The 19,104-nt window shown below is 48.1% G+C and overlaps 1 protein-coding gene across 9 annotated transcripts in view; it reads right to left on the reverse strand.

Annotated features, from left to right (window-relative positions):
* Positions 1-18,014, reverse strand: part of ENOSF1 (enolase superfamily member 1) — a 37,825-nt gene extending 19,811 nt beyond the window's left edge. For 3 of the 9 annotated variants that reach the window (XR_016214125.1, XR_016214124.1, XM_002713591.6), the window contains exons 1-3: positions 17,893-18,014; positions 10,872-10,980; positions 1,796-1,911 (exon numbers count right to left, since the gene is read on the reverse strand). Coding sequence is in view for 5 of the 9 variants with exons in the window: in XM_002713591.6 (XP_002713637.4) it covers positions 1,796-1,911; positions 10,872-10,980; positions 17,893-17,976 (309 nt within the window). In the remaining 4 variants the exon portion in view is untranslated. Of the gene's footprint in view, positions 1-915; positions 1,056-1,795; positions 1,912-10,871; positions 10,981-17,892 lie in introns of those variants that run through there. The other 6 variants (XR_016214126.1, XM_089305281.1, XM_070050407.2 and 3 more) reach the window with 4 other exon arrangements.
* Positions 18,015-19,104: the final 1,090 nt, after the last annotated feature.

Below are 19,104 nucleotides of genomic sequence, written 5' to 3' on the forward strand. Positions count from 1 at the left end.
ATTTAAGCCAAATTCGACAAACCTTCTCTTTGCTTCCTGTCTCGGCATGGGAGTCTGCCCTGCCATCCTCCATCCTCACCAGGTGCCTAAGCCAGGGGGTCTCCCAGTTTTGGGTTGTGAATCTCTGAAGCTGTAAGTTGAAATAAGCACTCTTCTTTCCTAAGCAGCTTCTCTCAGGTATTTGAGTTAAAACAACGAAAAGCAGACTAATATGGGCTAACATGTGGTTGTCATTACAATCACATTCATTTTGGTGCTCGAACAGTCCCAGATTCAGCTAGTGGGAGCTTCGTCAAGATGATACATTTTGAGGCTGGCGCTGTGGCATAGCTGGTAAAGCTACCACTTGCAGTGCTGGCATCCTGTATGGGCGCTGGTTCGAGTCCCAGCTGCTCCACTTCCAACCCAGATCTCTGCTAATGGACTGGGAAAGCAGTGGAAGGTGGCCCAGGTGCTTGGGCCCCTGTATCCATGTGGGAGACCTGGAAGATGCTTCAGGCTCCTGGCTTTGGATGGGCCCAGCTCCAGCTATTGCGGCCATTTGGGGAGTGAACCAGTGGATGGAAGACCTTTCTCTCTGTGTCTCTTTGTAACTCTGCTTTTCAAATAAATCAAAAAATAAACCTTTTTTTTTTTAAAAAAAGATGATACATTCTCAGGTAGGTTCAACCTGTTTCACAGAAAATTCAAAAATGAAATTCCAGGCACCCAAAGTGCCCTTTTTTCCACAGATGAGAGACTGAGCAGAGTTAGGGAAAGACAAACCTAGTATCAGGAGACCAGGGCAAAGTCCAGGTTGCTGGGTTTATCTTACTGCAGGAGGCCCCTTTCTCTGGACCCTCAATTTTCCATGCCTTGGACTTGGGTTTCAAATGCAGACCCATACACAAAAAAGGTGCTCTGACCGCCTTTCACCTCGGCTTCGCTCATTTCTCTTCTAATCACTGCCTCCCATAGCTCCAGTACATGCACCTCTTCTCTGTCCATTCAGTTCCTCCTTCTGTGGACCCCTATCCCAACTCAGGGAATGGGAGACGAGGACCGGATTAGGATGAACAGAAAGGAAAACAGTTACCTCAAAATACTGACTTTCCTGGGGCCCATACTGTTACATAGCGGGCTAAGCCTCAACTGCCTCTGACGCCAACATCCCATATGGACGCTAGTTCGAGTCCCCAGCTATTCCACTTCTGATCCAGCTACCTGCTAATATGCCTGTGAAAGCAGTGGAAAATGGCCCAAGTGCTTGGGCCCCTGCCACTCATGTGGGAGACCCAGAAGAAGCTCTGGGCTCCTGGCTTCAGCCTGACCTGGCTCTGGCCATTGTGGTCATTTAAAGATTTTTATTTATTTATTTGAAAGGCAGAGACACAGACAGAGAAGGAAAGAGAGAGATCAAGAGAGAGAGGGAGATCTTCCACCCACTGGTTCACTCCCCAAATGGCCACAAATGCTGGAGCTGGGTCAGGCCAAAGCCAGGAGCTTGGAGCTTCTTCCAGGTATCCCACGTGGGTTAAGGGGCCCAAGCACTTGGGCCATCATCTTCTGCTTTCCCAGGCATATTAACAGGGAGCTGTATCTGAAGCAGAGCAGTGGGGACTTGAGCTGGTACCCATATTAGATACCAGCACTGCAGGCTGAGGCTTAACATTCTACGCCACAGCACCGGCCCCATGGATAAACTATTTTTCTTTAAAATTGTCAGCCCATCCCCTTTCTCACATTTGTTGCAAAAGACATCTTAGAGCTGAGTATTATTATTATTGGTGAAAATTTTACAACACAGGCCCCTTACCCATCTCAGCTGCCCGTCACTCGTGAGCTGCCTGTAGAAGCCTCTGAAGTCACCGACAATGTCCCTGAGATCCTTGTGAAGGACATGGTGGGCGAGGGCATTCACAGCACAGACAACTATTAAAAAAAAGTTAGTTTTCTCTCTTAGTTTGCTTTAAAGCCAGTAAAACATGAAAATACCAGAAACAAAACAATTTGGAGATTTTAAATACAAAAGGTATTCGCTTTAAAAAGTGTCCCAAATGTATTCAGTGGTTGTCACAGTTCCCATCACACAAGTAGAATAGTTTTTATCCATATAGCTAGTTTAATTGCTGAGCAGAGCAAACACAATTTGATTGGTTATTATGTAAAAATAGAACCAAACATACATTTACAAGTAAACAATATTCCCACGTTGTTTTCCTTTTCACTTTGTAAAGTGCTTGGGCAATGAGATCCAAAGCCAAACCCTTCTAGTGCATTGTTCCTAAGGAATAACAATACTCTGACTTACCAAAATTAAAAAAAATAAAAAAAAAATTTTAAAAAACCACACCTTGGCAGGTGTTTGCACAGCAGTTACTTGGGGTGCCTGATCTGGGGCTGCATTGAGGCGCTGTGAGTTAAGCCATCGCCTGTAACACTGGCATCCCATATGAGTGATGGTTCAAGTCCTGGTTACTCCACATCTTATGCAGTTCCCACCTAACGTGCCTGGGAAAGCAGAGGAAGATGGCCCAAATACCTGGGCCTGCCGCCCACATGGGAGACACACACAGATGCAGCTCCCGGCTCCTGGGCTTGGCTTGGTCCAACCCTGGCAATATTCTCTCCCTCTATCTCTGTAACTCTGCCTTTCAAATAAATAAATAAACCTTTAAAAAAAGTGCCTGGTTTAAGGCTTTGCTCCTCTGCTTTTGATCCAGCTTCTTGCACTGTGTATCATGGCCAGGTGCAGCCCTGGGAGGCACCAGATGATGGATCAAGTACTTGGGTCCCTGCCACCCATGGAGGGGATCCAGATGGAGTTTGTGGGTTCCTGATTTTGACATGGCTCATCCCTGACTGTTGTGGGCATTTGCGAAGTCAAATAGTAGATGAAAGATTGCTCTCTCTGTCCCCGTCTCTCTGCTTTTCAAATAAAATGAAAAAAAAAATTTTAATTTAGAAAGCCTTTTCATTATTGTCAAGTATAGAAAATGACTTGAATTGGGGCCTGCACTGGTGCAGCAGGTAAAGCCACCACCTGCAGTGCTGGCATCCCATATGGGTATCGTTACTAGTCTCGGCTGCTCCTCTTTCAATCCAGCTCTCTGCTAAGGCTTGGGAAAGCAGTAGAAGATGGCCCATGTCCTTGGGCCCCTGCACCCATGTGGGAGACCCAGAGGAAGCTCCTGTCTCCTGGCATCAGATTGGCTCAGCTCCTGCCATTGCAGCCAGATTAAATAAATTAAATAAATTTGACACTTGCATAATACTTACAAGTAAAATGTCAGAGTGTATAGGAATACTGTTTTTGTAAGTAGTGTGTTTCCTTATAATGACTTACTTATTATATACTACATTTTTCTTATTTTTTAAATATTTATTTATTTGAGTTAGAGTTATGTAGATGCAAATATTTCAAGATCTAAAAAAAAAAAAAAAGAATCCAAATGTAAAACACTCTGGTTCAAGTGTGCTGAACAAGGCTACTCAAACTGCAGCAGCACACGCCCCTAAGGCGTGCCTGGCCTCTGTGTGAAGCAGCTCCCAGATATCAAGGCGTGCCTGGCCTCTGTGTGAAGCAGCTCCCAGATACCATCTGTGCACTTGCACAGATGCAGCATTTACGACTGAGCCAGCCGATCTTGGACCTCCAGAGCTTTTGTTAATGGATACACAACCGTTCTAGTTCAGATACTCATCCCTAGAATTGTGAAAAGAAGGAGTCCTCCTCACTCCCTGATGGCTGTCGCTCTTGGATTACAGAAAAGCTGTCTAAGTCAGGGATGCATTATCTACATCTAACCTCTGAGCATGAATTGATTGCTGGCATAAATCACTGCTTGAAGCACACCTCCGCTATGCATCGCAACAGCAAATGCACTTAACAAAACCAAGGATGACCTCATCTTTATGGCTCTAAGAGATGTCAAGAAACGCTAGTATTTTTATCTATAGTTGTAGATCTTCCTTTTTCAACAGGAAATCTGCAAGAAATGAACTAAAACGTACTGCAACCGATAGGAATCTGGGCTGTGGTCATCTGACTCCAGTGTGGAGAAAAGTCCACTGCAGGTTTGCAAGTTCAATGGGCTGGAAATTCATCCGGAAAAACTGGCCCTTTTCTTGCTGACTAAACACCATGGTTTTCCTCTGTGCCTATGTGCCCAGGACCTGCCAGCAACACCCAGGACCTGTTATGACTGGGTGTCAGAGCCCATGAGTGGTAGAAAGCCGTAAGACTTGTGACTTTGCTTTTGGGCCTATTTAAATATTCTTCCATTTTTAGCTCCTCTTCCTTTTATTTTCCAATTTCCTATTAAAACTATTTTGGTCTGCATTGTATACATCTTATACATGGGTACAAACCTCAAGAATGTATCAACCAGCCGGCGCCGTGGCTCAATAGGCTAATCCTCCACCTTGCGGCACCGGCACACCGGGTTCTAGTCCCGGTCGGGGCGCCGGATTCTGTCCCGGTTGCCCCTCTTCCAGGCCAGCTCTCTGCTATGGCCAGGGAGTGCAGTGGAGGATGGCCCAGGTGCTTGGGCCCTGTACCCCATGGGAGACCAGGAAAAAGCACCTGGCTCCTGGCTCCTGCCATCGGATCAGCGCGGTGCGCCGGCTGCAGCGGCAGCCATTGGAGGGTGAACCAACAGCAAGGGAAGACCTTTCTCTCTCTGTCTCTCTCTCTCACTGTCCACTCTGCCTATCAAAAATAAAAAAAAATAAAAAAAAAAAAAAAGAATGTATCAACCAAGAGTGAACCCTAATGTTAACGATGGACTTGGGTGATATAGGGTGAGCATTCCTAATCCAAAAAGATCCAAAATATGAAACACTTCAGGTGCCAGGCATTAAGGATAAGAGATATTGGGGTCGGTGCTGTGGCGCAGTAGGTTAATCCTCTGCCTACACCGCTGGCATCCTATATGGGTGCCAGTTCTAGTTTGGGCTTCTCTTTCAATCCAGCTCTCTGTTATGGCCTGGGAAAGCAGTTAGAAAGATGGTCCAAGTGCTTGGGCCCCTGCACCTATGTGGGAGACCCAGAAGAAGTTCTTGGCTCCTGGCTTACGATCAGCTCAACTCCAGCCATTGTGGCCATCTGGGGAGTGAACCAGCAGATAGAAGACCTTTCTCTCTGTCTCTCCCTCTGACTGTAACACTCTCTCAAAAAAATAAAATAAAATAAAATAAAATAAATAAAAGCTAAAAAAAAAAAAGGATAAGAGATATGGGGTTGTGTCGCTCCCCCACTCACGGAAGAACGACACCGGATGCTGTTTTCTTTCCCCGGTCCTTCCCGGATTTGCTGCCACTCCCCTGCCTCCGCAGAGGAGCAGCACCCCCGCTGCTCCCCCCGCTTTCACGGAGGAGCGGCACCAACAAGCTCTCAGACTCTCTCAGGGGGCCCCGCATGTTGTCTCTCTTCCCCTTTTATAGTCCTCTCCCACCAATCCACGCTCTGCCGGCATTCTCTCTCCACGTGCTGAGCACGCTGTTCTCCTCCAATCAGAGGTTGGATCAGGAATCAGCTAATTGACGAAGCAGCTGTGTAAGATTTGTTTACTCCCTCTCAGCGCCATATGGTGGGAGATCAGATGCATAGAGTTAGTTTCAGTCCACAGTCTCAGTACTTATTTGTCTCCCGGGCGCCCCGCCATGTTGCGTGAGACGGACCCTGCTCCCCACAGGGTTGGCACTGTGGTGCAGCAAGGTAAGCCGCTGTCCACAATGTCAGCATCCTACATGGGCGCTGGTTCTAGTCCTGGCTGCTCAGCTTCAGATCCAGCTCCTGCAAATGTCCCTGGGAAAGTAGCAGAAGGTGGCTCAAGTGCTTGGGCTCCTGCCACCCAATGTGAGAGACCCAACTGGAGACCCAGATGGAGTTCCAGCCTCCTGACTTTGCCCTAGCCCAGCCTCGGCAGTTGTGGCCATTTGGGGAGTGAACCAGCAGATGGAAGGTCTCTCTGTCTCTGTGTTTCCCTCTCTTTCTATAAGTCTACCTTTCAAACAAAAAAATAAATAATCTTATTAAAACTATGGATAAGGGATACTCGACCTATAATGATGAGTACCAACAGTGCTCAAAAATTTTAGAATTTGGAGCATCTATGATACTAGATTTTCAGACTAGGGATGCTCAACCAGAGATGGCTATGCAAATATTCCAAAATGCAAATCTCAAACACTGTGGATCCCAGATATTTCGGGTAAGGGAAACTTAACCTGTAATGATGTATCCTGAGGGTTCATCGATTTTAACAAATGCACCACTCTGCTGGAGGACGCCGATAACAGGGCTGTGTTGTGCATGTGCGGGGCCAGGAATACATGGAAAATCTCTGTAACTCCTGCTCAGTTTCACTGCAGACCAAAACTAATCAAAAATAGCCCTTTTAAAAAAACATAAAGGAAGCAGGAGAAAATGCATAACAGTGAAATGCAACAGGGACAAGAGTTGAAAAGAAACTTCCAACATAAAATTACACTGGTTTATTCTGTACACTAAAAAAAAAACCTCCCTCCTGCCCTCACACACGAGTATCCTCTTCACTACAGTAAAGAAACCTCTCTCTCTCCCTTTCTATCTGGATCATAAAAGAACTGCTGGGTAAGTGAGCGGGTCAAGGCTGTGGGAGAACCACGAGGAGCTAATGGAACTTTCCATCTTTAGCGTGAGTACTGTGTAACACATTTTTGGTGAGACTGAGTCACCTGCAATAGCAGGAGGATTAAAGTGAAAGTGAATTCTGTCACGCTGTGGTCTGAAAAAGGCGGAAGCCAACAACATTAGCACGAAAGAGACACGCATTAAAGTCATAAAGAGATGGAAGTTGATTTACCTGTGTCTGAGCCATCTGGCAGGACAGCTGGTGGGGCTGATAATGGAGGATTTGGGGGGTGGGAGGGTTGTCAGGGAAGGTCCTAACCACTGAACTTGGCATCATGGGAGAACCTCTTACCTGTCTTAGTGCCCAGGGAGGGTCCCTCTACTGTGCACCCACGTCAGCAAGTTCAGTGTTGTCTGATCACGGACAGAGGTTCTAGGGGCCTGTCCCATAGCCCATGTTGTGAGATCTCTGAGGTTTTTTTTTTTTTTTTTTTTTTTTGGACAGGCAGAGTGGACAGTGAGAGAGAGAGAGAGAGAGAGAGAAAGGTCTTCCTTTGCCGTTGGTTCACCCTCCAATGCCGCCACGGCGGGCGCGCTATGGCTGGCACACCGCGCTGATCCGATGGCAGGAGCCAGGAGCCAGGTGCTTCTCCTGGTCTCCCATGGGGTGCAGGGCCCACGCACTTGGGCCATCCTCCACTGCACTCCCTGGCCACAGCAGAGAGCTGGCCTGGAAGAGGGGCAGTCCCGACCGGGACTAGAACCTGGTGTGCCGGCGCCGCTAGGCGGAGGATTAGCCTTTAGAGCCACCGCACCGGCCGAGCTCTCTGAGTTTTATGCAGCGTCTCGGGGACTGTGCTGTATGGTGTGCAGCATAGAGAAAGACAGCGGCTTCAGGAAGTGCTCGACTTACATCCAGAGACAACTAAAGTCAAAGAAGAGGCTGGAGCATAGCTCACAAAGCTCTGTCTTGGTCAGCGGTCACTGCCTTGAGGAAAACTTTTAAACAGGAAGTCCTTGACTTAATGAAGCAGGGGATACTGATCACTGTCTAGTTTCTATTTATCTGGAAAACTGCTACCTAGTCTTCGAGATTCACCTCAAAGTATCACCTCTGCTCTGAAGCTGTCTCTGAACCTCCTGCACAGAGGGAAGTAGCGTCTGCCTTCCTGGAAGACTTACCTAGTTCTTCCGTATCCCGAGGTCCCCCCACAGATACCAAAATTGGCAGACGCTCAAGTCCCTTATGTGAAATGGGGTAGTATGTGCCTGTAACCTACGTACATCCAGTATATTTTGGATCATCTTTAGATAACTTGTGATACGTAATACAATGCCTGTGCATCACTTCATTCCCATGGATTCAGTACAGTACTCAGTTTTGCTTTTTGGAGCTTTCTGGAATTTTTTCCTCCAATATATTCAATTTGGTTGAATACATGATTATTGAACCTGCAAATATAGGGGGCTGTGTATACTTTTTGTTATTTTATTTTTTCTAAGATTTATTTATTTATTTGCAAGGAAGCAGGGGTCCAAACACTTGGGCCATCTTCCGTTGCTTTCCCAGGCACAACAGCAGGGAGCTGGATTGGAAGTGGAGCATCCAGGACTCAAATGGGGCACCGCAGGTGGCAGCTTTACCCACCACACCCCAGCGCCAGCTCTCTACACTTTTTGAAACAGTAGTTCTTGGGGTGGGCATTTGGCTTGGTGGTTCAGATGCTAGTTAGGATGCCCACACTCGTGGAGCCAGCATTATGCAGTGGGTGAGGTGGGTCAAGCCACCATCTGTGATGCTAGCATCCCGAAAGGGCACCATTTTGAGTACCAGCTGCTCCACTTCATCCATTTCCCTTCTTACATACCTACGTGGGAGACTCGGATGGAATTCCAGGTTTCTGGCTTCATCCTGACCTCGCTCTGGTCATTTCAGACATTTGGAGAGTGAACCACAGTAATAGAAAATTGATTCTGTGTGTGTGTGTGTGTGTGTGTGTGTGTCTTTCCCTCTCTCTCTATACCTCTACCTTTCAAATACATAAATGAACATTTAAAAAAAGAGGGGCTGGCACTGTGGCGTAGTGGGCTAAGCCTATGCCTGCAGGACTGACATCTCATATGGGCATTGGTTCAAGTTGCAGCTGTTCCTCTTCTGATCCAGCTCTCTGCTATGACCTGGGAAAGCTGTAGAAGATGGCCCAAGTGCCTGGGCCCCTGCACCCACGTGGGAGACCAGGAAGAAGCTCCGGGCTCCTGGCTTCAGATGGGCTACTGTGGCGTGAACCAGAGGATGGAAGTTGTTTCTGTCTGTCTCTCCTTTTCTATCTGTAACTCTACCTCTCAAACAAATAAATACAATCTTTTTAAAAAAATTGCCTATGCCCCACATTGGCATAGCTGACTTTGACACCCAATTCCAGCTCCTCACTGCAGTTTCCTGCTAATGCAGAACCTGGAAGGCAGAGGTAATTGCTCAAGCAATTGGATTACTGCCACACACACGGGACAACTGGATTGAGTTTATTTTCTTTTTCTATTAATTTTTTAAACATTCTAAACATTCACAGGTCATTGTACGTCTATTAGATGAAGCTACTTTTTTTTTAACTTTTCTTTTTTTTTTTTTTTCAGAGAGAGAGAGAGAGAGAGAAAGATCTTCCATCCACTGGTTCACTCCCAAATGGCTGCAACAGCCAGGGCTGGGCAGGGCTGAAGCCAGGAGCCAGGAGCTTCCTCCATGTCTCCCATAGAGGTGCAGGGGCCCAAGAGCTAGATGGGAAGTGGAGCTGCCAAGAATCAATCCAGTACCCATACAGGATGCTTGTATCGAGGGCCGTGGCTTTACCCACTACACCAGAACTCCAGCCCCTGGATTGAGTTTTTTGATCTTGGCTTTGGCCTCAGCCAGGGGCCACTGTAGACATTTGGGGAGTGAACCAGGGGAAGGGCGTTGTCTCTCTCTCTCTCACTCTCTCTCTCTCTCTCTCTGCCTCTCAAATAAATAAAATTTAAAATTTTTAAAAAAATAATTCTTACATCACACTATGATCTTTTCTTTCACGTCCATCTCCCTGACACGTTTGTGTGCTCCTTGTATGTGGAACTTTTTCCCACTCTCCTTTAGAATCTCTCTCCAGTGCTTGGCAGAGTACTTGACGCAGAGCAGCATTCCAGAGGAGTACATTGAAGATATCGAAGGACAGACTTGTTGGATGACTGAATCCAGGAATGGGAAGAGTTGGCACAGCAGCCACCATGAGAGTACCACTGCATGATCAAGAAAAGTCCCCTTGTCTGTCTGTCTGTCTCTGTCTCTCTCTCACATACACAAACACTTCAGCAGAGCAAGACTTTTATTCTACAACTAGAATAAGACAGGGCAGATACCCGTGGAGAGGTCACATCACCACCAAAGTTACGGTCTCTTTCCCCCCTCCCTGGGTTCTTACCCTTTAACCTATGGTAATTTGGCTTCAGTCCCTAGGAATCCATCAGAATTGATCTGGCAAAGGTCACCTGTTTGTATTTCTTGAATTCTGTACATATCATATAGTTAGAACAAGCTGCCTTTAAATATTCTGGAGAGAAATCGCTGTGGGTGGGACTCACTGAGTTCCTCTCTCGGCCTCAGTGTCCTTGTTTCTAAAAGTTAAGGGGGTTCAGTGTCACCACTGAGCTCTAAGGCCAGCATTAACAAAGGTTATGTTATGATCAGGGTCTTCTGTTTAAGAACATGGTGGGAGGGGAGAATAATTTATACATGGTTCCGCATACATCCTAAAGAATCTGCTCTCCCTGGATGAGATCTTTGAAATTAGACAGGGCCTTTTCTACCATGAAAATGAGTGAACTTGAGACCAACTTGGTGTGAAATATTTTAAGAATCCAGTAGACTCATGATGCACATCACAATTAGCCTTCATCTGGGAGCTCACATCTGCTCCCTCCGGTTGCCCTTGGTTACCTGCATACTTAATATCCCTAAAGCTGTACTGTGGTCAGGAGTTAAAAGCAGGTGAATAGCATTTTGTAGCTATCACTGACCACAGAGAAATGGACTGAGAGTCCCGGATGTTCCAGCACTCTGTAGATGACTACAAGGAGAAAGGCCAAACTCTGTCACTTTAATTTCTCCCAGCAACATATATAACACACATTCACACATTATTTTTACTCTCTTAGAGCAGAGTAAATACAGACAAAACAGAGGCCAAAACTAGAATCCAAGTGAAAATTAAGCATTCTGGAACCTTACAAAAAATCCTTCACTCACCAACTTCAGTGCCTTTCCCCAGCGTGAAGGTAATTCCACATCCTGCGAGTCCATCTCCTGCGTCGGTCTCTATGACGACGTAGGCAGCTGAGTAGTCAGGGTCTGTGTGCTGCGGGAAAGGTCACCCCCACTCAGCCAAACGTGAGCACACGGAAAAGTCACCCGAGAACGACGTCCCAGGAGAACAGAAAACCCAACAGGGGACAAGCAGGGAGAGCAATGATCTGACTGACCATGGACTTTGCCCAAAGAAAATGTGGCAGCTCTGCATGGGATGACTTCTTGAAGGATTCAAAGTTTTTTTTTTTTTTTTTTTTTTTTTTGACAGGCAGAGTGGACAGTGAGAGAGAGACAGAGAGAGAAAGGTCTTCCTTTGCCGTTGGATCACCCTCCAATGGCCGCCGCTGCAGCCGGCGCACCGCACTGATCCGATGGCAGGAGCCAGGATCCAGGTGCTTTTCCTGGTCTCCCATGGGGTGCAGGGCCCAAGCACCTGGGCCATCCTCCACTGCACTCCCTGGCCACAGCAGAGAGCTGGCCTGGAAGAGGGGCAACCGGGACAGAATCCGGCGCCCCAACCGGGACTAGAACCCGGTGTGCCGGCGCCGCAAGGTGGAGGATTAGCCTAGTGAGCCACGGCGCCGGCGGATTCAAAGTATTTTAACAACAATGTACACATGCATTAAACTGAAAATTGTTTTAATTCATTTTTCATCTATTTAAAAAGCTGACAGAGAGAAAGATAAAGAGAGAGAGAGAGATTTTCCACTTGCTGGTTCACTCTCTAAAATGCCTACAACAACCAGGGCAGGTTCAGGCTGCAGCCAGGAGTCTGGAACTCTATCCATGTCTCCCAAGTGGGTGGCAGGGACCCAACTACTTGAGCCATCATCTGTTGCCTCCCAGAGTGCACATTAGCAGGAGGTTGGATTCAGAAGCCAGCTAGGAATCATACTCAGGCAATCTGATACGGGCATCCCAAGCGTGCCTAAATCGCTGCACCAAAAACCCACCCCTCGATGTACACAATTTTTACACCAGTTGGCAATTACTTCTCCTGTGATATTCAGCTCAGTTTTTTTTAAAGGAAAGCTTTTATTTAATAAATATAAATTTCATAGGTACAGCTTTTGGAATATAGCAATTCTTCACCTAATACCCGCCCTCCCACCCTTACTCCCATTCCACCTCCTAACCGCCTCCCACCCCATCTTCATTAAGATTCATTTTTAATTATCTTTCTATACAGAAAATCAATTCTATACTAAGTAAAGATTTCAACAGTTTGAACTCACACAGACACACAAAGTACTGTTTGAAGACAAGTTTTACCATTAATTCTCATAGTACAACTCATTGAGGACAGAGGTCCTACATGGGGAGCAAGTGCACAGTGACTCCTGCTGTTGATTTAACAATTGACACTCTTATTTATGATGTCAGTAATCACTCGAGGCTCTTGTCATGAGCTGCCAAGGTTATAGAAGCCTTTTGAGTCCACAAACTCCATCATTATTTAGACAGGGCCATAGCAAAGTGGAAGTTCTCTCCTCTCTTCAGAGAAAGGTACCTCCTGCTTCAATGGTCCCATCTTTCCACTGGGATCTCACTCACAGAGATCTTTTATACAGGCCATTTTTTTGCCACAATAATGCTCTCACAGGCTTTTCAGCCAGATCCGAATGCCTTAAGGACTGATTCTGAGGCCATAGTTCAGCTCAGTGTTAAATCCAAGAGTTTTTGCTCACAGCTCTCTGCCGGCTCTTTGTTACACTCACCAGCAGCTGTGACTTGTTTTGCCTCACCTGGATTGATCTTCACTGCAGCTGCTTATAGCAGAGCCGAGAGCACAGCGGCACCAGTTCAGAGATTTCTGGGGGTGAGATAAAGTAAGCCTTCAAAACAAATCAAATCACTTCTTGTTTTGTTTTATGTCACCTTAGCTTCTCACTCTCAAACAGTATTCTGATATCAAGTTCAAGTACAGCTGGCCCTCCCTAGCTGAGGCTCTGCATCCAGATTCAAACACAGATCAGAAATAGTGGGGAAAAAACTGCATCTGTACTGAATGTACAGCCTTAGAATCATTGTTCCCTACATGAAATATGTTCCCTTTATATAAATAAAAAAAATTTTTTTAAGAATCATTGTTCCCAGGGCTGGCGCTGTGGCGTAGTAGGTAAAGCCAGCTCCTACAGTGTCGGCATCCTATATGGGTGCCAGTTTGATTCTCGGCTGCTCCACTTCCCGTCCAGCTATCTGCTATGGCCTGGGAAAGCAGTAGAAGATGGCCCAAGTCCTCAGGCCCCTGCACCTGCATGGGAGACCCAGAGGAAGCCCCTGGCTCCTGGCTTCAGATCAGCACAGCTAGGGCCATTGCAGCCAATTCGGGAGTGAGCCAGGGGATGGAAGACCTCTCTCTCTCTCTCTCTCTCTGTGTGTGTGTAACTCTAATTTTCAAATAAATAAATAAAAAAATCTTTAAAAAATCATTGTTCCCTAAATAGTATCGTATATCAACTATTTAGACAGCATTTATACTCTCATAGGTATGGTAAGTAACCTAGAGATAATTTACATAAGAGGATATGCATAGATTACATGCAAACTTTATATAAGAGACTTGATCATCTAGGGATTCTGGTATCCTCAGGAGGTCTTGGAATAAATCCCCATGGATAGCAAAGAAAGACTGTATTTATTGATCAATTGTAATGAAGCTCAACACTACTCAATACAAGGGATGCAGAAGTTTTTTAGAAAAATTATTTATTTATTTGAAATGCAGAGCAATACAGAGAGAGGAGGAGAGATGTTCTTTCTGCTGGTTCGCTCTGCAGGTGGCTGCAAATAGTGCAGGCTGAAGCCAGTAGCCTAGAACTCCATCCAGGTCTCCCACATGGGTGGCAGAGACCCAAGTACTTGAGCTATCATCCACTGCCTTCCCAGGTACATCAGCAGGGAGCTGGATCAGAAGCGGAGCAGCCAGGACTCAAACTGGCACTCTGATATCGGATGCCAGTGTCATAAGAGGCAGCTTAACCTGCTGTATCATGCCAGCTCCAGAAGTTGGTTGGTTGTTTATTTTTTGAAGTCTATCTCTATAAATTTATCACACAGTGGGAGAAAAGGGCAAGACATAGAACCAGGTGAGAACAAGCTGAGAGAGCACCAGGCTATATGCTGAAGTGTGGTCAATTTTAAGTAGCATAGAAATTCAAGGCACAAAGAAGAGTGAAAGGTAAGTAGAATTTGGGGGAATTCCTTAGAGGCAAGACCACTGCCATGGGCAAAGGGGAAGCTGAAAACATCCAGAACAGAGACAGCAATACCTAAATCAGAGGCCTTAGTGTGGCAGCGAAGCAATGGGCTCATAGGGGTGCTGGCTTGGAAGTGAATGAAGATAAAACCAGAGAGATGGTATGGGGGCAGATATGGAGACTCCCAAAGCCAGCCAGAAGATATGAAGGCATTAATAAGGAATGTAGAACACAACTGTTGAAGAGTTTTACATAAGACTATCACAGAGAATTTATTACATAGTATTTTTTGTCCCAGGTACATCATTCTAAGAGTGTGACATTATTTAATGTAACCCTCACAGCAACATTATAAAGAAGGTGTTAGCATCTCTAACTTAGAGATGAGGAAGCTGAGTTTTGAAGAAGCCTAGTAACTTGTCCAAGGTCATACTGTAAGTAGGGAGGCAGAATTTAAATTTCTTGATGGGAAGGGGGGTTATATATGATAGATGGGGGCCTGGGTCTGGGGTCAAAGCATAGTGGAGGAATTTGGGGTGATGCCTTGCTGAGTGCTAGCTGCATGTCACCATTCAAGTTGCTAAGGGGACTATGGATGTAGCTGCCCTCAAGGAAATTGTAGTTGGGAAGATGTGGTTACCAGCATTCTAATAACATAAGACAGAAGACGTTGAGTTCCCGGGAGAGACACACTCTATGAAAACAGACAGCAAGCACACTTGGCTGAGAGCACTGGGGGCTGGAGCAGGTGGATGGCAGAGCTGTATCTGAGCTGGCCAGCTGAGGGTGAGCTGAGAGGGGAAGGGACCAAAAGGACTGGGAACTATGGTAGGTGGATAACCACAGCAGTGAGGGCAGCAAAGGGACAGATAAGGCAAAGACTGGTGTGTATTCAAGGGTTGGGGACCATCTTGGCTTGTCCTTGCCATTGGGTCCGGAAGGAGAGTTGAAAGAAGAGGTCAATAAGGAGACTCTAAGGTCCACCCCAACAGCAAATTCTGGGTTACAAGAAGAAGCAATGGAAAAGGAAACTTTCACTGAAGCCTTAGATGAAGGTCCAAAGGTTGAGATGAGCCCAAGGTGACTGGATACATCTGAGTCCCCACGACGGGCGAGTGCAGACACCTCATGGACGAGAGGGGCCAAGGGTGGGAGATGCTCCGTCCCGATTTAGGTAGACTCTGTCTATATGAAGGTGAAAAACCTAACAGGAAGCACCAGATGGCCGCTGGACTTGAGCTCTGGAGGTCTTGGGCCTGAGAGCATGGTCTTGGTGAGAGTGCACAGTGAGATGTGGAAGCCCCAGAGAGGGAAGAAGCAGTCAGGGTAGAAGAAGGAGCAGCCAGGAAGGCAGGAGGATGGTGGGGAGACAGATCTGGGAGTATGACCAGGCAGCAGACCGGGGGAAGGGCAAGGCTCAAGGACATCGGAAGCTGAAATAACCAGTGCCATTCCAAGGGAAGGAAGGAAATCTAGGGCCCATTTCAGTTTAAGGTGGGGTTTGGGCCAGGAATTTCGAGTCTGGCAAGGAGCGGCAGAAACCAAAGGTATCGGGGTCAAGTAAAGACTCCTTCCTGTCCCTGTGGGGCATAGAAGGAACCAATGGAAAAGAAGAGACTATAGATGGAAATGCTGGAGAAGGAGGACAGGGAAAGGGACCCCGGAAGTGAAGAAAGGAATGGGTTGGGACACAGCCTAGAGAACAAAGGCAAGGACAGGAGGGCTGGGTGCTGACTGATGTGGGGAGACGTGGCCAAGGCTGCATTTGTCTGAATCCTTCTCAGAGATGCAGCGGACAAGGTCTTCTAACAGCTGAGGGTACAGGACTGGGGGCCGGAGGAGAGAGAACAAGGTCTGGCCCGGCTGCTCCGGAGACCTCACAGCCGCCGAGGAAGGAAGAGGAAAAGCACTGCTGGGAGGAGACCAAGGGCACTGGTGGCTTGGCTGTGAGCTCCCGGTCCCCGGAGAGGCCTGCACAGCACAGCAGGTCTGAGCCCGCCACATTTCTACCCTGGTGGATGAGAAGTCCCAGTGGAAAGCTTGGCTTTAACAGATGCCGAGGGCTCCTTCAGGAAGACACGCTGCTTGTGACCAGCAGGGCTCCCTCTGCTGTAAAGTGGCCAAAGTAGCTCCTTCCTGGGGCACAGGCTGCACTCACCCTGCAGAACTGCAAAGTAGCACATTCCAAGAAGACGTCTGAGACCCAGCAGCACGAATGCCCTGTCTCCGGAAGGTAAACCCTTCAGTATTTATGAGCAGGTAATCCAGATGCCAGATAATTGCTCCTGAAATTAACCTACAGTGCACCAGGCTATCCTACACTTCACAAATAAATGCAAAGTCAAGTCTAGGTCAGAGTCCCTTCTGCTTCGGTTTCCTCTTATGTAAACAGGAATCACAGCCAGCTCCTAGCGAGGCCCTTCTCTGTCTCGGGTTCTCTACAAGCATCTCATTTACACACATGAAATGGAGAGGATCGTGCCCATTTTACAAATGAGTAAGCCCAGGAGAGGCTGCGTGGCTGACTCCCAGGTGTCAGGCCCCAGATAGGCAAAGGCAGTTGCTCTACATCAGCTCTTTGGACTTTACAAGCCAGTAAAATGTCAAACATGGATTTGGAGGACCACAAAGGACCACCAACTAGTTTTTGCGACAAGCCATTTACCATAATATAGAAAGACACAAGAATTAATTTTAAAAAGCAAATCTCAGAATAGAGCACATGATTTGCATTTAGTAACTTTATTTTGCATGTTTTCATGAAAAGGCTTAGTTTTAGAAAACATTTCAGGTTTGAAAGAACACCTAGAATGACTGAACACCAGTGTGCCATCCGCACGACCTCGGATATGAACTGGAGTCCCAGGCTGCCCTTGCCCAACCCCATTCCATGTCCTCTTGATACGTAATCATTCTCCCAATGCTGGTGTTCCTCACTTCCGGGCGCAGAGTCACACATTCCCTACATACCGCTGCTCTTTTTCTAGTGCGGCCATTTTCAGTGGAACAGGCCCCATCTGGATCCTGCACAGAATTCACGTATCTGGAAACCACTGCATTAGAAGACGGGAGGGTGGAGGGCCCGCTCACACTCAGAGAGGAACAAAAAGCCCTTCACATTCAGGTAGGAGTCAAAGGGTGCCCTTACTCGACCGCATCTCTGAAGACTGACATCTGGGGGCAGGCAGTTGGCTCAGTAGTGAAGACGTCAGGTGACGGCTCAAGAACCTGGGTTCCTGCCACTCACGTGGGAGATCCAGATTGAGTTCCTGGCTCCTGGCTCGGGCCTGGCCCAGCTTCAGCTGTTGCAAGTATCTGAAGCTCTCTGGATCGGTTTCTCTCTCTCTCTAAGTAAACACAACTTTTTAAAAGACTGGCATTGGGCTGTTGACTGTGATCAGGCCTGACCATGGCTGCAGGTGCCATCATTTCACGAGAGCGCCCTCTCACACGCGTTACTACAAACAGCCCACCTGGAACACTTGATTTGCTGAGAGGTCCAAGTCACACAGCCAGCTGTGACGGACTCTTGGGAACCCCGCCAAGTTCTCCGTCGCAAAGAGGGAGCGCGAGAGAAAAAGAAAAGCTCCGGGAGGGTGGAGAGTTTCTCCATACTTGTATTCCTTTGGGGCACAGGAAGTGTCCACCCATTTTACACAAGAAATGAGCGCAAGGCTGGGAAACTGGCAGGACCCACAGGTCCCCTCACGCGGAAGGGTCCCCTCACGCGGAAGGGTCCCCGGGCGGCGGCCAGCGCTTACCATGGCGTCCGAGCCGTGACCCCCGAGCGACGTGGGGAAGCGCACATCGCGGACCGAGAGCCGGATTATCCTGCCGCGCACCATAGCGTCCGCACCACCCGCAGAGGCCAGGCCGTGGGCGCGGCGGAGGGCGGCCGGGGCGGGGCTTCGCTGCGGCTCGGCCCGCGCTGATTGGCCGTACGATCCGGGCCGCGGCCGCGCTCTTGGACTTGGCCCCCGCGGGGTCTGAAAGTCCAGCCCCCTGCTGGCTGGGTCCCCGCGGTTTCCGGGCGCCCTGAGCCTCGCTTCTCCTGCGTGGCTTCGTTCAGAACCCGCGGCGGACCTTGGGCCAGAAGAGAGCCAGCCTTGCCCGGAAACTCGCGAAATGGCCTGTAGGGGAGGGGAGCAGCGCCCTAGGAGCAGGTTCTGGCCAGTGGCTGTGCTCCTCCCCCGAGCCGCTGGTGGACGTGGGCACACCTACCAGAGCAGTGGTTTAGAAAGTGTTAGCCTCGGTCTCTCCCTCTCGCTAATTCTTTCAAATAAATAAATAAATCTAAATAATATATAATATTAATATATTAATATTATTAATAATAATAATATGCAACGTCCCACACGGGGGCCAGTTTTTTTTTTTTTGTTTTTGTTTTTTTGTTTTGTTTTTTTTTAACAGGCAGAGTGGATAGTGAGAGAGACAGAGAGAAAGGTCTTCCTTTTGCCGTTGGTTCACCCTCCAATGGCTGCCACTGCCGGCGCACTGCGGCCGGCGCACCGCGCTGATGCGATGGCAGGAGCCAGGTGCTTCTCCTGGTCTCCCATGCAGGTGCAGGGCCCAAGCACTTGGGCCATCCTCCACTGCACTCCCGGGCCACAGCAGAGAGCTGGCCTGGAAGAGGGGCAACCGGGAAAGAATCCGGCCCCCCGACCAGGGCTAGAACCCGGTGTGCCGGCGCCGCTAGGTGGAGGATTAGCCTATTGAGCCGCAGCGCTGGCCATCAGACGCCAGTTTGAATCCCAGCTGCTCCACTTCCAATCCAGCTCCCTGCTAATGCACCTAGGAAAGCAGTGGAAGGTGGCCCAAGCCCGTTGGGCCCCTGCTACCCACCAGGGAGACCAGGATGAGGCTTCTGGCTCCTGGCTTCTGCCTGGCCCAGCGCTGGCTACTGCAACCATTTGGGGATTGCACCAGCAGATGGTTTTGCCCTCTCTCTGTAATTCTTTCAAATAAATAAA

This window comes from Oryctolagus cuniculus, chromosome 10, assembly GCF_051225735.1.
Source record: "Oryctolagus cuniculus isolate XC-2025 breed Fujian yellow rabbit chromosome 10, ASM5122573v1, whole genome shotgun sequence".
NCBI lineage: Eukaryota > Metazoa > Chordata > Mammalia > Lagomorpha > Leporidae > Oryctolagus > Oryctolagus cuniculus.